This window comes from Heteronotia binoei, chromosome 2 (genome assembly GCF_032191835.1).
Source record: "Heteronotia binoei isolate CCM8104 ecotype False Entrance Well chromosome 2, APGP_CSIRO_Hbin_v1, whole genome shotgun sequence".
Classification (NCBI taxonomy): domain Eukaryota; kingdom Metazoa; phylum Chordata; class Lepidosauria; order Squamata; family Gekkonidae; genus Heteronotia; species Heteronotia binoei.
This window is the reverse complement of record NC_083224.1, coordinates 64,062,878-64,081,019: the sequence shown is the minus strand read 5'-3', so window position 1 is coordinate 64,081,019 and position 18,142 is coordinate 64,062,878. Positions and strand designations below refer to the sequence as shown.

Below are 18,142 nucleotides of genomic sequence, written 5' to 3'. Positions count from 1 at the left end.
GAGGGAGCAGGAGAGAGAGAGAGATCTGGAAAGGGCGTTCTAAAGTTTTGGCATCGCAACAAAGAAGACCCTTCTTGGGTTACCACCCATCTCACCTCAGACAGTGGAGACAATCAAAGCAGGGCCTCTAAAGATGACTGGATTGGGTTAATGTACGCTGACCTCAAGCCATATAGGTCTTTAAAGATCAATATCAGCACCTTGAATTGAGCCAAGAAGCAAATTGGAAGGCAGTGTAAATGGAACAAAAATGGAGTGATGTGGTTCCTACAATGCACTCCAGTCAGCCTTCTGGCTGCAGCATTCTGTACCTACTGTGACTTCTGGACAGTCTTAAAGAACAGTACCAACTATAGCTCATGGCAGTAATCTAATCTAGATGTTACCAGAGCATGCACCACAGTGACAACATCTTTTCCATCTAGAAAGGGCCAAATCTGGTGAAAGGCACCACTGGCCACTGCAGCCAACTTTTTACCCAACAGGAAGCTTATTCTCAGCTGCCACCCCCAATTTACAAACATGCTGCTTTAGGGAGAGTTCAACCCATCCATAACAGGACATATTCCAACTCCTGTTGGGAGTAGTGCTGCTGTATTCAATTCATTTTCAGTTTGTTAACCCTTGCCTAATACAAAAGCCACCTCCAGATGCCTGTTCATTGTTTCCACAGTTTTCCAGGGATCTGCTGGAAGCATATGATAGAGCTGTCACCTGCATATTAACTTGTTTTGCTATTAACTTGTTTTGGTGTTCTCTCCTGTAACAATGGACCATCTAATAGAAACAGCAATCAAACCCTTCAACAAATCTAGATACATGCTTTGTCCTTGTATACATTCAAGCACTACAGTCACAGGACCCAATAATGTAAGTTATGCCTTTTGAGCTTGTTTACTTGCTCATCCTCCAATATAATTTTTAAAAATTTTATTTACTTTAGTCTGCCTTTCTCAAGGTGGATTACGGAGTATAAAACAGTGCAGTCAGACATTAAGAACCAAAAAGGTTAAGAAGATTTAAATGTATAGGCCCGATAATTCTTTTAGTCAAGTTGAAAACATTAAATATTAAGAGATATTAAAAATATACATGTATTTATTATGAAGTGAATTAAAAAAAAGATATTGGCCCTGGTAACAGCCTCCACTAAGAATCAAATTGTATAGCATCAACCAAAAATGATCACTATTGACCCTGACCATATGCATTTCAGCCCACTGGCCTTCCTCAGTGGTTAAACAAAACGATATTTCAGAATGGCTCGTGACATTACAATGCAACAATCATTTCTTATAAATTGACTCAGATGAATATTTTTGATGATTATTGTCTGTAATCAAAGGCAAATATATTAATCAGATGCCTCATTCTGGATAGCTTACTGCCATAGTCTGGTATACTTTCCTATAGTAATTGTTCAATTGTGTGCCTTTCTCACTTGATCAGAAAAATACAATGCAGCCAGGAGCCAATAGTGATGTAATATTGACATCATGAAACAGCCAATGAACAATGTAATAGGAATAGGATGATGGAATTAGGCAGCAATGTGAACAGCAAACTGTCTAAGGCAATAAATAATACCAACAATTAATAATACATTAATGTTGGGCATTTTTTCCTGCTTAATTGTTTCAGGGAAATGTTCTAGTGTGACTATGTCCCTAGTTGTGTGCTGTGCTCTTTGTTTGATGTATCAAATAGAAGGAAGGGACAGTTTAGACATGGAATGAGTTTGCTGCTTATAAAGGAACAGTGTCGCAGCATATTATAGGAGCCTCTCTGCAGAAATATTTTAATGAAGCAACTGACATGCAGTTGATGCTTCAAATGTGCTAGCCTCGTATTCGAAGATTAGTGCAGGTTTCTTGCTTCATCCTTGCTTTGCCAGGCAGGGAAACAATATAAAGAGTTGTCTGATTTAGAGGCAAACTGAAAGATTAATTGTATGACTTTTTCAAAAAGGCAGGAGAGCCAATCTTCCAGTTTCTCATGGAGTTTGGTCCTAAGTTTCAGGACTAACTTCTTGTTCATAATCTGTGAATTATTTAAAGCCTTAGGGCACTGAAGAGCTACATAAACAGCATCTCTTACTATATGATCCTGGTATTCTTAATAATTCATTGGCTATTACAGCAGAATCCCTGTAGGCTAGCATATGTGGATGCTTGGTTTATAACTGTAGCAAGACTATTTCATCTTCCTCTATTGCAGCTGGTGTATGGTTTTCTCATTAATATTCTAAGCATTGGGATGAGATATCTGAAAACCAAAGAGTGAACACAAGTTTTAACAGGACTTGTCCTGGCCACCGCGCTCTACCGCCTCTCAGTCCCCACATGGCCCGGACCTCACCGGACCCCTGGCACGGCAGCAGGAGTGGGCCTGATACCACCCTCTGCCCAAAGACCGTCCCCAGCACACCCCGGTGCCCACCTACCGTCATGCCTGGCGGTGGGCATCCTGGAGCATCGGCGGAGGTGCAAGCTGGCCGTCACCGGAGCGCTCGGTCGAGGACAGGCTGTGTGTCGGCACCTCAGCCCTCCTCCAGGGTGGAAGTGACACTCCTCCCAGCCACCCAGGAAGGCGGGGGAGGGAAGGAGACACCCCCAGACAGCCCTGAATCCTCCAGGCCGGCCGCAGCTGGTGCAACCGGGGCCATGCCTTTTGACATGGCCTCAGAGGGTGGGGCCAGCAGCAAAGGAGGCAGACTAGGGCGGGGAGAAGGGGGATGGGAGGGAAGTGTCGCCAACGGCCAGGGATGGCTGGTGACGGACAGACGCACCAGGGAATGGGGAAGGCAGGTGTTTGAAGGCACAGAGGTGTAGGGAGGATAAAAAGAGGCAGCACTGGTGGTCGGGGAGGAGAGAAAACAGAGAATTGACAGGCGACCCCAGAGAGAGAGAAGCCCGGTGCCTGACTCCATGGAGGTGGTGGTGGCATGCAGTAACGTCCACTTGCCTTCATAATCTGAGGCCACAAGCGCCCTTCACCTCCTTACAACCCCTTTTGCACCACGGCTGCCCCGAGGGGCGGGGCCGCTGGAAGGGGACTGCACAGGACTGTTAATATAACCTTATGCTAGTGCCTTAAAAGGGATTTTGACTGGAGTTTCTTCTGGAAGAGAGAAATGAACAAGAGTCTATTAGCATCTTAAAGACTAACAAAATTTATGGCAGGGTTGGAGCTTTCATGAGTCACTGCTGCTCACTTCTTCAGGTAGTTTCTTGAAAGTTCATACACTTCTACAGTCAGACCAACATAGCTACCCATCTTGACTTACATAGAATAGACAATGTCCAAGCATAGTCAGAATACCAAAGCACTCCTTATGTTAACCTTTGTGTGTCAGGTTTGGTCAAATTCCCATTAAACAATCCTTCCTCTATGTTTTCCCCCCTATATAATAAAAGCTGTTTGTGATGGAGGAGCAGCATTCTTCTTAGGAAAGAAGACATTAGGGATGGGCACAAACCAGGAAAATGGTGGTTCGTGAGAAATCATGAACCATGGTTTGCAAATCTCTACAAATTTTTCTGTTTGCTGAACCAGTTTGTAGTTTGTTGGGTTCGTGACTGAGTATCCAAAAGATGTTCATGGACACCCTCTCCAATATCCAGGGTCTGTTTCCCAACCCTTCCTTTGCTGCCTCCATGAACAGGCCTCAATTTGGCCTTCTCCCCTCTGCAAAAACACCTTCCTGGAATGCTAGAGACCAACTTCTTTCACTGTTTACACCTCCTGGCCTTCCTTTACCAACTCCAAGGGTCATCCTGTCAGCACAATCCCTGCTAGCACAGTCCCTGTAAAGACCCAAATGGTTTGAAGATCTCCTTGCACATGTACTTGCCCAATAATTAACATCTGGACTTGGTTGGGGTGGTGACCCAGCTTTGGAACTTTCACTTTAGGAACAGTTGACTGTTATCACCATTGTGGTATTCTAGGTTCAGATGCAAGCTGTATAGTTCTTAAGAGCTTTTGATAGTAATTGACTTTTAAAAAAATGTTCTACTGTTGGATTTGTATAGCCTTTCTGTTTATTCTTTGGTTGTAAGCAGCTGCTTTTCTTTCTGGATTAATTCGGCATGTACTTTACTACTATGTTACCAATCATGAAGCTAATCTTTGGAAGATCTATTCACAGTTTTATCCAGGGTGTAACAGCGTCATGTCATAGCACTCAGATAGTATATAATGTAATTCAGAATGTGAAGTTGATCACTCAAGAGTTTGTATTATATATAGTTTTGAGAAGGAAATAATCATTCATTGGATTTAATCTGTAAATTTAGCAATAAAGTATTCACACTGGTTTCTGGTTATCTCTTGGGCCACTTTGTTCATTTATTTATTTATAGCCTTGCTAGCAAGGCAGATTACAAAACATAAAAGCACATACCCAGTAAACAATGCATTTGTACTAGGGTACAAAATCAGAAAACAATGCAAAGAAAAATGTATAAAATATGGCATGCCATAAACAGCAGAGAGAATAGTTTACAAAAGTGGGGGACATTGTTATAGGAGCAAGATAATATGTACAACAAATTGTGTGGTAGACTACAATCCTTTTTCCTTTATTAAAAGTAGTACTAGCTTTGAATGTGTCAAATTGAACCTGATGCACTTAGACTACTCAGAGTTTTTAAAAAAGATGATACATGAAGTTTAGTATGCCTGCCTCCCATCTTGAATGAAAAACTGCTGTTGGGGTGGCACCTCAATTTGAACAAAGAATAAATATATTGTTTATAAGAAAGGTGTTAAAAATGCAAGTAGCTGTTGCAGACATCAGCTAAATTCTAAGAACTGGAACAAAACTGAAAACAGCAGTGGGAAAGTGGCTAATACTTGACTGATAGATAGGTATGACTTCAGCCAGCTGAGGCAGAATTTTCTGTTTTAATGGAGACGTTGTTCAAACATGCAAGCATCAATCAACAGTTTGCTTGCTATGACAAGATAAACTGCTTACCAACTCTGCTATCTGGACTGTTTCAGAAACTTGCTGTAGGTGCCAGCCCTACTCTCTCATACTGTGCTTGAGCTGTCAGTACAAGTATCATGTGTTTCATCTCTCCCCTGGAGGACAGCCAAATACATTAACAAGGGGGGAAGTTTGCTTTGAGCTTGATATGCTTGTGATTGTTCTAGAAGCCCCAGTTATTAATTCAGGGTGCTAGGAATCAAAGATGATTCTTGCAGCAGTCAAAAGCAGCATTCTCCCCTTTCCAAAATAAAAAACCCACAAAATCTAAACTGGTCTAGGGACAAAATATGAGGTCTGTTCTGCTCCAAATGGCTTTCTTCCAGAGACAGTGAAGGATCCAATGAAGTGCCAATTAAGATGGTTGTCAAACACAGATTCCCCCCACTTTCCTTTCCAGAAGCAGCTCTCTAAGTATCCCCACGAAAATAGCTAATGCTGAAGGTCATAAGATTTGTGTGTTCTAAATCCTTGTGGCCTATGGCAGGGGTGGCTAAGGGTAGCTATCCAGATGTTTTTTGTCTACAGCTCCCATCAGCCCCAGCAAGCATGGCCAATGGCTGGGGCTGATGGGAGTTGTAGGCAAAAAACATCTGGAGAGCTACCGTTGGCCACCCCTGGCCTATGGGATAAAGTTAGGAAGGGGCCTGGGTGAACTGTGTTCCTACCTTGTTTTTGCATCAGAGAAGTCTCATGCCAGTGGAAGCTCCTCTGAAAGAAGAGAAAAAATAGGGCAGCTCCATTACCTTCTCACAGCTCTCCCTGGGTTCATTGCATTTTGACCACTTATCATCTGCGATCTCCAACATCAGCTTTATAGAAATTTCAGGATAATTGAGGAAACTGGGTCAGGGCAGGAAAGATCTTTCAGTCATGCTTGGTTAGATTCAGTCCATTATCATAGGACTCATGTTCCTCTTCATTTCTGGATTCTGGGAAATTGTCTGGTAATTGTCATTGGTAGAAAACTATTTACAGACAAGGCATTTTATTTATTGTAAAATGCCTTGAGTCTGAGTTAAAAAGGGGGGGGGGGGTAGATAAAAGAATCCCAGCTTCAGGAATATGATAAAAGGGCCTGATCTACTACAGACAGGACATACCTTCCAGAGATCATAGGTATAGACAACTTTAAAAGGGGATTAGACAGGTTTATGGAGGGCAGGTCTGTCAGCAGCTACTTTCCTATCAAGCATAAATAACTTTAACTGATTTAACAAGCTAAAATTTACAACTTAGCTAGTATAAAAAATTGTACTGTTTGTCATGTTTATGGAACTTAAAAGGATAAATATCTTAAATGTCTAAGTAAAAGCCGGTTTGGCATAGTGGTTAAGTGTGCGGACTCTTATCTGGGAGAACCGGGTTTGATTCCCCACTCCTCCACTTGCAGCTGCTGGAATGGCCTTGGGTCAGCCATAGCTCTTGTAGGAGTTGTCCTTGAAAGGGCAGCTGCTGTAAGAGCTCTCTCAGCTCCACCTACCTCACAGGACATCTGTTGTGGGGAGGGGGGAAGGTAAAGGAGATTGTGACCACTCTGAGATTCAGAGTATAGGGTGGAATATAAATCCAATATAATCATCTTCTAAAAGTGTTCCTGAAATTTAAGAAAGAGTTGCAAGCTATTTCACCCTGTGTTACCATAACACAAGACAGAACATTTTGATGTATGAAAGTTAGGAAAATATAAAAGGTGAAAGCATGAAACAAGTTATGTAGTAAACACAAGGAAGTATTCTATTTGGATAGAAACTCTCTGAAAGAATCATAATTAGGGGTATTCGTTTGGATCTACCTGAACTGAAAATACACCAGAAAAATACCCTTATGGGTATTTTTATGTATATTTTGGCATCCCAAATGTATCTGGGTATTCTGGGGAAAACTGGGAGAATATTCCTCCAAAAATACCAGTTATATTTGGGGATTACTGGTAGATTGGAAAACAGGAGAGGCAAGAGCAGATCGTTCCACCTATCTTTAAGCTGTTTGTCAGGCTTCTACTGCAATCCCTTTAAAGTTTAGATAGAAGAGTTGGCTGTGCTGGTGGGAACAAACTGTTCCCGCTAGCACAGCTTGGGTCTGCAGGAGAAGCTGTCCCATCCAGGATTTGCATGCCTTGGGGAGTGATCTGGGTCTGGCTCATTCTGCAGTGTGACTTAAACCAGGCTAGGGGAGAAGCTGCCTGAGCGAGGATCCGTGTGCCTCAGGGAGTGATCTCCTTGAGGCATGCAGATCCTGGAACTAGTTTGTTCTGCAGTGTGATTTAAACTGCAGGAGAAGCTGTCTCAGACAGGATCTGTATGACTCAGAGAGTGATCTCCCTGTGGCATGCAGATCCAGGAGTTGGCTATTCTTGCAGCATGGTTTAAAACGTAAGCTGCAGGAGAAGCCATGCCCAGCCAGGATCTGCATCCAGTGGGATCTGCCTGGTTTAAACTGGGCTCAGGTGAAGCTGTCCCAGCCAAGATCTGCATGCCTTGGGGAGTATTCTCCCTGAGGCACACAGTTTGAACCAAACTGCAGGAGAACCTGCCCCAACCAGGTTCTGTGCTCTTCAGGGAGTGATCTTGCTGGCTGTCATATACAAAGGCCTTCATGGCTTTGGTTTTTCATACCTGCAGAGCCATCTCTCCGCCTGTGCTCCTCCATGACAGCTTCATATATCTGAGCAGGGCCACCCTGCAAGATCAACAGCTGCTTGTACATGTGCATTCTTTGTTGTGGCTCATATCTTATGGAATGCCCTACAATCAGGAAGGCTCCCATTCTTTTGGTTTTCTGCATTTCCTGCACAAGAAACAGGACGGTATTATAACAACATGGTTCAGATAGAAGCTTGGGTTTAAAGGTTTAGGAACTGTAGACTATATATCACGGTGTATAATTTGTACTATCTATTCTAGTAAGGAGATTCCTGCTATGTAATTTTGCTTTCAATTATTGTTTCATATTTTATTTATTTCTTATGTTTATTTCTTTAAAAAAATTTCTTACATTTTTTTTATTTCTTAAAAAATGTTTTTATTGTATTTTTTTGTTTTATTATATGTTGTACTCTGCCCTGAGCCTTACAGGGAATGGGCGGAATAGAAATTTACTAAAATAAATAAATTATATTTGACTTATATCCCACCCTTCCCTGCATAGCAGGACTCAGGGTAGGTAACATTAATAATCAAACAATATTAAAGCAATAAATATAAATTAATAAATTAAATATGAACCAAGGATTAAAACCAATATAATACAATTAAAACTTATAATCAGATGGCAAGCAATCCATCCCAGTAGAGATTCTGCTTTAAGTATGCCCCTGGATAAATCAAAGTAAAACAAAATAAAGCATTTTCTTTTGGTTGTATTGATTGTATTGACTTATCCTGTGTAATCTCCCTTGAGTCTCAGAGACTGATGGACTGAAATAGTAAATGTTTGGATTTACTATTAACAATAAAATTGAAAACACTGTGCATTATCATTAAACATTAAACCATATTCATTGTTGCTAAAATTATTTACATAAATCTTTAAAATAGCATATATGTCTAGAGTAGAAGAGATTTTTTAGTTATCACACAGATTTCCTATTTTTTTTCCTCTTGGAAAAGATGAGAAAGGACCTCAGATCTTTTCATGCTGTACATTCTGAATGAATGAATTTTCTCAGTCCAAAAGAAAATATTTCATAAAGATTTTTTTCAGCCTTTCCCAAAATTTCCCAATTTTTCTATTTTAAAAATTGAAAAATGTCTTTGTCCCGCCCAGCCCGGGTGGGGACTGCGCGGAGGAGACCCCCCCGGCGCCTGCCAGCCATTCCAAGCCCTCGTCGTCGCCCCAAGAGCCTTCCCCACCTCTCCAAGCCCCCGTGGCGGCCCTCACCTCGACTGACGGGGCACCAGCAGCCACCCAAGCGGCGCCTCCCAGACGACGAGCCCGACTCCGAGTCCACGAAGTCTGGCCAGGGCAAGACGCCGGGGAGCAAGAGGGAGAAGCTGAGCCCAGCACCGGGCCAGGAGGAGGAGAGCCGTTCGTCTCGTCGCAGCGCGAGACGCCCCATCGCAGCACGCAGCCGAGGGCTAGGATGCCCGAGGCACGCCCAGTCAGCCCAGCCCTGGCTCGCCTCTCCCAGGCGTCTGGGGCTTCGAAGGGGGGAGGAGCCAGAGAGGGGCAGGACCCAGGAAGTGGGAAGGTTGGGTCGGGAAGCATAAAAGGAGGGAGGGAGGAGGTCTCTGAGGAAGCTGGCTGATGCTCAAAGAGGCTTCCTCGCGAGAGAGAGGGACAGGAGCCGCAGCACAGCCAGGAGGGGAAGGGGGGCCTGCGGTGAAATAACCCAGTGCCCACCCCCCTGTTTCTGAGACCTCCGGGGAACGCCCCAGAGTGCCCGGGAGGGGCAATGGCGACGCCGGGAGACCGGGAGGGGTACCGAAGACCCGACAGTCTTCTTACTGCTATCTGGTTTGTGTGTGAAAATCCTTGTTTTAAGAAGCATTTCACTCATTCCAAAAGATAATTTTTTTCATAGGAATTTTTCATTTCTGCCCTAGTGTTTCCATTTTTTAATATCATAAAACCTGAGAAAACCCTTGAGGAAATGGAGGAAAAGTTTTGCCCTGATTTTCACTTACCTTCACATCTGTAATCCTTTCTGTCTTGCTTTCTGTTAAGCTTAGAACTACTGTGTCTCCTTTCATTTCAAATCCCTCCTGCACACCCTCCTTTATCATGTGAATAGATTGGAACATGTTTTCTTACTGTGTTAATGACTAGCTCCCTCCTCCCCTTAGTTTAAGTATTTATATCAAGAGCTCATGGAATAAAGACACGTTTTCTTATACTTTATAAAACATATATAGCAAGAAGAAGAGTGTTTTCTGTACATTTTCAAATAGCTGAAGTTTAATTTAGATTTCTTCAGAATGTAAAAGCTGGCATTTAGGAAGCTTCCAGGTGTTTCTCAGTCTCTGGTCTTTTTCCGCATTCTCAGCTTTGTTGTTGTTCAGTCGCATCCAAGTCCGACTCTTTGTGACACCATGGACCAAGTCATGCAACGCCCTCCTGTCTTCCACCATCCTCTGAAGCCCGCTCAAATTCATGTTAGTTACATCACTAATGTTGTCCAACCATCTCATCTTTTATCGTCCCCTTTTGCCTTCTGTTTTTTCCAGCATTAGGGTCTTCTCCAGTGAGTGCTCCCTTCTCATTTGGTGGCAGAGTTGATTCTCCATTGACCATGGTACCCTTCTGAACCACCTGGCTGGAATGGGCTTGGAAGACACTGTGTTAGAAGGATTTTGTTGTTGCTCAGTCGCACAGTCGAGTCCGACTCTTTGCGACTCCATGGACAAAGTCACGGCAGACCCTCCTGTCTTCCACCATCCTCCGAAGTCTGCTCAAATTTGTTTTTGTTACATCAGTAACACTGTGCAGCCATCTCATCTTTTGCCGTCCCCTTCTTTTGCCTTCTGTCTTTCCCAGCATCAGGATCTTCTCCAGTGAGTGCTCCCTTCTCATTTGGTGGCCAAAGTATTTGAGCTTCAGCTTCAGCATCTGACCTTCCAGGGAACAGTCTGGGTTGATTTCCCTTAGGACTGACTGATTTGACCTTCTTGCAGTCCAAGAGACTCTCAAGAGTCTTCTCCTGTACCACAGTTCAAAAGCATCTATTCTTCTGAGCTCAGCCTTCGTTATTTTTATTTATTTATTTACATTAGACTTTATCGCGCCCTCTCCGCAAGCGGACTCAGGGCGGCTTACAACAGCCATTTACACGATTTAAAACAATAAGTCAATAAAATATATAAAACATTAATACAATTAAAATTTAAAAACTATTCCACGGTGCTGTACCATTACTATGTTGGCGGTTCTGCTTTTCAGACAGTTGGTCACCGGGAACTCTAGCTGATGTCAGGTGGCAGCTCTCTCTCAGTTTAAGCATCGAAGGCCTGTCGAAACAATTTGGTCTTACAGGCCCTGCGGAGTTTAGGAAGGTCCCGCAGGGCCCTTATGGCCTCCGGGAGAGCATTCCATAACTCTGGTGCTGCCACCGAGAATGCCCTGGCTCGTGTCAAACGCAACCTGGCCTCCTTTGGTCCAGGGGTGGACAGCAGATTTTTTGTCCCTGAATGCAGTGCTCTCTGGGGGATATATGGGGAAAGGCGGTCCCACAGGTAAACAGGTCCCTGACCATAAAGGGCTTTAAAGGTCAATACCAACACCCTGAAACAGATTCGGAACACAATAGGTAGCCAGTGCAGCTCTTTCAGCACTGGCTGAACGTGCTCCCATCAAGGAAGCCTCATTAACAGCTATGCCGCAGTATTCTGCACTAACTGTAGTTTCCAAGTCAGTGTCAAGGGTAGCCCCATGTAGAGAGCATTACAGTGATCTATTCTTGAGGTGACCGTAGCATGGATCACCATTGCTAAGTCATTGTGCTCCAGAAAAGGAGCCAGCTGCCACACCCGCCGAAGATGAAAAAAGGTGGATCTAATAGTGCCTGCTACCTGGGCCTCCATCTTAAGGGAGGACTCAAGGAGCACGCCCAAGCTCTTGACCTTAGGGGCCGGTATCAATGGCACCCCGTCTAGAGCCGGCAGCTGGACCCCTCCCCTTGGACCACCCTGGCTTAGATAGAGAACCTCTGTCTTCGTCGGATTCAATTTCAGCTGACTCAGCCTGAGCCAGGATGCTACGGCTTGAAGAGCCAGGTCCAGATTTTCCAAGGTACAGTTGGACTGGCCACCCATCAGTAGATAGAGCTGGGTGTCGTCTGCGTATTGATGACAACCCAGTCCATACCTCCTGACAATCTGGGCAAGGGGGTGCATATAGATGTTAAATAACATCGGGGACAGAACCGCACCCTGAGATATACCACATGTGAGTGAGTGCCTCTGGGATGACTCCTCCCCTATCACCACCCTTTGTCCCCGATCTTGGAGAAAGGAGGTCAACCACTGTAAGGCGGACCCCTGAATCCCCACGTTGGCAACCACGTTATGGTCCAAGTCTCACAGCCATACATTACTAGGAATACCATCGCTTTGACTATACGGACTTTTGTTGGCAGGGTGATGTCTCTACTTTTTATTATACTGCCTAGGTTTGCCATAGCTGTCCTCCCAAGGAGTAAGTGTTTTGGCTACAGTCACCATCTGCAGTGATCTTGGATCCCAGGAATATGAAGTCTGTCACTACTTCCACGTCTTCTCCTTTTATTTGCCAAGGAGTGATGGATCTGGATGCCATGATCTTAGTTTTTTTGATGTTTAGTTTTAAGCCTACTTTTGTGCTCTCCTCTTTCACCCTCAACAAGAGGTTCTTTAGGTCCTCTTCACTTTCTGCCATTAGAGTGGTGTCGTCTGCATATCTGAGGTTGTTGATGTTTTCCCCGGCAATCTCAATTCTCAGCTTACTCATAGTTTCCTTGACAGTTGATCCACAAGCATTGGAATCTGTTTGGGCATAATTCTTCCACATGCCTGCCCTCCCTGTGTATTCTCACAGTTGCGGGGTCAAGTTTCTTTTTTCCGCACATGCCTTCAATAATGAGGATTTCCAAGGGAGGGTGCTGTCATAATTAGTGAGATCATAGCACCCCCTTGTTTTTTTTTAAAGTTCCTAAAATATCCATATATTGATGTAGTGTTGTAATTATAGCAAATCCTCTGAATTCCCAGCTTTCATTTTTTAAAAAGTAAGTCCCTAGCTTGTTCCATCACTGAGATTTAAGGGAAAAGGCATTTCTTCATGAGAGAAGCAACTAAAGGCATTTCTTCATGAGAGAAGCAAAAAAAAAAAAGCTGGGAACTCAAAGAACCTGCGTAAACTATCATTACAACACTACATTGATATATTGATATTTTTGGTTCTTTTTTTTAAAGAACAAACTATATTTCCTCGAGGGGGGAGTGCTTTAACAGTGATGACAGACCAGTGTTTGAAATGTGGGTGGGACAAAAAAAACCCAACAGAAATGTTATGCATGAGAGAAAAGCCAGCTCCATAACTTCAGTTATCCATGATGGCTTCATCTTCAGTTTGAGCAATCAAGGACTGCACATCTTAGTTCTTCAGGTCTCTTGTCACTTGCTAGATTTAATCCCCATGTTTGAACTCTACCCCATCTGTTGAAGACAAATGAAGGATTGAATCCAGCTGAGAATATCTGTTGCCCAGGAGCGAGGGTGATTTTTACTGATTCCCCCAGCTCCTACCTCTTGCTGTTCTTGAGAAGCAGCATTAGGGGTAGTTTGAGGTATCACAGAAGGGGAGAGGCTCTGAGAGTTTTGCTCTGGTAATGGAACTGCCTTCTGTCAGCTGAGCTTTTGTGTGCATTTCCCCCAACTTTTCAATGCTTGCTTATAGTAAATATGCAGTAAGTACAGAACAAGGATGAAGTGATGTGGAACAATACTGTACCGATTCAAAATTGTATCTGATTCAAAAGTCAGTTGGAACCACAACATGCTCTCTGCAATGTTACATGTTGCCAGCTTACAAATAACTGCTTTCAGTTGGGACTTATTAGTCAAATTTTAAGCATTTTGAATTATTTAGACCTTCAAAATAACTTGTCATTTTCTGTTTATGCTGCAGAGACTTGAGTCATAACCATTTGTTATCCTCTAACTGGAGCATTGGTTCATCATCTCAAGGACTACAAGAAGTGTAAGTTATTCTGAGTTCTCTGTCTTATGTGGCAAGGGATTTTGTGGTGACTGTAATGTAACATCAGATAGTGATTAGCTGAGCTGCCCTAATGTTACAAAAGGATTAGATATACCTGGAAATTAAGTCAAAAAAGCAGAAGCCTAGGAAAGAAGACTGTAAGTTGGCAGAGGATATGATGGTACAGAGGAAGGCTTCTGAGATAGAAAGGAAACCAAGTAAATGGATTGACTAGGGAAACAATGCATGTGGTCCAGTACTGCAGTGATGAGGGACTGTAGTTCACATATTGACAGGAAATAACCAGCAAAATCTTGGGCTGTAGTCTTGTAATCATTATGTATGGTTTATATCAGGGTGAACATTGTGAACAACATAATCAGTTAAAGCAGGGGTCTGCAGCATGTGGCCTTTGAGCCAAATGTAGCTTAGTGTGGACATATATGTCTCTTCTTTTTTTTAAAAAAAAGAAATCTCTTAAGGCAGTGGTACTTGCTCCATGAATAGCAGAGGGCCACATTCAGAATTATCATCAACCAAAAGAGTTGCATTTACTTCCTTCCCTAGCATGAGACCTACACCTCAGGGAGTTTCACAGCTTTTCTCATTCTCTGGTGGCATCTGTTTGATGGTCCCCCTCCCCACCAGGCAACATAGCAGCAGGAGGCAACATTCTCAAGCCACTGAGTAGCACTGCTTCTTAGAGAAGCGCTAAGAAAAGAGATTTTTGGCCACTGATCACCTCTATCATTTCCAAGGGCAGACATATACAAGTGGGCTAAAGAATTGCAGAGTGTTCTTATCTTAACTTATGGAGACCTCAGGTGTACCACTTCCTAATAAAGCAAAGCTGGGGTTTAGGCTGCATAACCTTAATGGACTATTAACAGATCAGTTACTATGTTTTATAGTTTCACTAAGCCAAATTTATTTTTATTTAACTTATTTTTTTTACAAAATAAGTGTCTCACCTTTCTGGCCTGACAGAAAGCCACATTTTAGAACCATTAAAATCACATGCACACCCAAACATGGATAATTAAAACAATTGAAAACAGGCTTAAAATACATTTTAAAAGCAATCAGACTATTGGTTAGGCTTTCTGTACTGGTTCTTTGTTGATGTCTTGCTCTGAGTTTTGCTGTAGTTTGGCTCTTTAATTATAAACGGTTGCTGGCCCCTGAGTTAAAGTGTCACATTGTGTTTGTGTGTAAACAGTTATGACTCAGTTCTGTGATTCCCTACCAGCTGTAGTTGAGACTTTGCACTTTAGTTGCTTAATTTCCAGTTACAGGGATGGAGCAGTAGTAGTGTTCAGATGGTTTTGGAAATGATTCTTGGTTAATTTAGACTTTAAACATTAGCAGTAAAAGTCTGTAGATGAAGATTCCCAAACGTCTTTATGTGCCTGTCTTTCCAGAGAACAGGAGAATTCCAGTATGGGAGATCCTTTGCTTACCAGTATTCCTCACCAGTTGTCATCGTAGTGAAAAGTAAAACAGGAGTTCAGTGGGACCCTGAAGACTATCCTAAGTTATTTCCGCATAAGCCTCCTCTCTTCATCAGATGCTGGAATAAACATTGTTAGTCTTTAAGGTTCCACACAACTCCTGTTTTATTTTGCTACTGCAGCTACCCATCTGGAGTTATCATTATAATAAGAACATAAGAGAAGCCATGTTGGATCAGGCCAACGGCCCATCAAGTCCAACACTCTGTGTCACACAGTGGCAAAAAATTTTATATACACACATACACTGTGGCTAATAGCCACTGATGGACCTGTGCTCCATATTTTTATCTAAACCCCTCTTGAAGGTGGCTATACTTGTGGCCGCCACCACCTCCTGTGGCAGTGAATTCCACATGTTAATCACCCTTTGGGTGAAGAAGTACTTCCTTTTATCCGTTTTAACCTTTCTGCTCAGCAATTTCATCGAATGCCCACGAGTTCTTGTATTGTGAGAAAGGGAGAAAAGTACTTCTTTCTCTACTTTCTCCATCCCATGCATTATCTTGTAAACCTCTATCTTGTCACCCCGCAGTCGACGTTTCTCCAAGCTAAAGAGTCCCAAGCGTTTCAACCTTTCTTCATAGGGAAAGTGCTCCAGCCCTTTAATCATTCTAGTTGCCCTTCTCTGGACTTTTTCCAATGCTATAATATCCTTTTTGAGGTGCGGCGACCAGAACTGCACACAGTACTCCAAATGAGACCGCACCATCGATTTATACAGGGGCATTATGATACTGGCTGATTTGTTTTCAATTCCCTTCCTAATAATTCCCAGCATGGCGTTGGCCTTTTTTATTGCAGACGCACACTGTCTGCAATAAAACATTATGAAAGGCAATACATTCGGATTTTAATCTTTTAGCTTCATCCTCATGGCTTTTTTTCCACGAGCATCATATCTTTAGTGTTCAGTTTGGTGTAGTGGTTAAATGTGTGGACTCTTATCTCGAAGAACTGGATTTGATTCCCCACTTCTTCACTTGCACCTGCTGGAATGGCCTTGGGTCAGCCATAGCTTTGGCATAGGTTGTCCTTGAAAGGGCAGCTGCTGTGAGAGTCCTCTTAGCCCCACCCACCTCACAGGGTGTCTGTTGTGGGAGAGGAAGATAAAGGAGATTGTGAGTCGCTATGAGACTCGGAGTGGAGGGTGGTATATAAATCCAATATCATCATCTTCTTTGTCTCAGTCATTTCTTGCTAGCTGAGTTTCACCAAAACAACTGGTATTGCTCATTTCTGTTATCTGTTTCTTTAGAATTCTGTGACTGTTCGTACTTCCGTTAGAGTTAGCTTTTGAGGAATATGTCAGCTTTGCTTCTTGCAGGTGTCATTTACTAAGCTGAAATATTCATTAAATGCAAGTGAAATGTTTTGTATGTCTCATTGACCTTTTCTGTTTTCATAGTGCTAGTAAAGAAATCTCTTTTTTCAGGAAGATGAATTACAACGAGCTAACTGACATTCCTTTCTTTGGTGAATTGACTTCCAACATCACACTTCTCTCACTGTATGTAAATATTTTGCATTTTTTAATGCCATTGAGCTTATATAACTTAGGGAAAGTCTCCTACTGAGAAAGTTGTTAAAGGGAGCAGAGGTATGAATGAATATTTGAAAACTACGTGTAAGTTTTCACATGAATTATTAAATACCTTTGGGCAGCACAAGATTGGTTAGTAATGTTTTCTATTCAGAGCTGCTTTAATCAACTTCTGATGACTGATATCTGTCATGCTTTCAAGGCAACAGTCCACACTTTGGGAAAGCCTGTTCTGAAGCCACATTTTCTACATTAAATAATTCTAATCCTGGACAATTTGCAGTAGTCTCAACTATAGAATGGGGTTCTGTTTTCAGTTTAGTTTTTAGAGCAATTTCTGTCAACATGAAATTAAAACGTTATTTTAGAGCAATGGTCCCCAACCTTTTTGGCCCCAGGGACTGACTCCAAGGCTAGCCCGCCGACTGTGGCCCAGAGCAAGGAGGGTGAGGGGACCCAATTCGGCCTTCCCCCCTGTGGCGCCTCCTCCCTCCTGTTTTCCTCCCCCATTTTCCTCCTCCCTGGCCCCTGTGCAGCCTCACCGCTTCCTCCTCCCCCCATTTTCCTCCTCTCTCCTTCCCCCCTGTGCAGCCTCGCCACCTCTTAAAGGTGCAGCTTGACTCCTACTTCAGACCAACACGGCTGCCCACCTGGATCTATCCTCCTCCCCCCCCCCCCCCCCGTTTTCTTCCCTCGCCTCCCCTGTGCAGCCTCGTCACCTCTCCCCCCCCCCCCGTTTTCTCCATTTTAAGGCTGGAGAAGGGGTGGTGAAGTCCTCCCAGGCCGCCCCCCCCGCCAAACAGCTGCGGGGGAAAAACCGCTACAGCCAGTGGCAGCCAAGTGCACATTGCGCCCATGGCAGGCACCCCCCCCCCAAAGCGCTTAAAACCCTACCCCCGCCCCGTGGCTTTCTCCTTCCCTTCCTGTCCTGTCACCTTCCCCTGCCCACAATAACAGCGCACTGCCGACGCCAGGTCAGGGAGGGAAGAGGCGACGGGACAGGAAGGAAAGGGAAGGAAGGGGCGGGTGGCGGTGGCAGGCTCAGAGGAGGAAGCAGACACGCCTTGGCCAGCAGGACGGGGCGGGGGGAGGCAACAGGAAGGGAAGCGAAAGAGGTGACAGAGGAGGAGGCAGGCACACCACGGCTGCAGAGCCCAGGTGCAGGGGGACGGGAGGCAAAGGGACGGGAAGGGCAGCTGACGGCCGGCAGCAGCAGCAAGTGACGCTGCCCTTGCCTCCTTCCCACTTGAGGAGGAGGCAAGGGCAGCATTGCTTGAAGCTGCTGCAGCAGCTTTCCCGATCGATCAGCTGATCAGTGGGAGGGGGAGGAGGGGGGGAGGCTGTGCGGGGGGGGCAAAGGAGGGAGGAGGAAACGAGGAGGAGGAGGCCCACGGGGGGGCGGCGAGGCTGGGCGGCCCA

At 44.0% G+C, this 18,142-nt stretch overlaps 1 protein-coding gene across 1 annotated transcript in view; it reads left to right on the top strand.

Annotated features, from left to right (window-relative positions):
* The window catches only part of LRIG2 (leucine rich repeats and immunoglobulin like domains 2), a 74,320-nt gene that overhangs the window by 20,599 nt on the left and 35,579 nt on the right, over positions 1-18,142 (top strand). The window contains exons 2-3 of the mRNA XM_060231213.1: positions 13,598-13,669; positions 16,616-16,690. Of these exons, the coding sequence (XP_060087196.1) occupies positions 13,598-13,669; positions 16,616-16,690 (147 nt within the window). The remainder of the gene's footprint in view (positions 1-13,597; positions 13,670-16,615; positions 16,691-18,142) is intronic.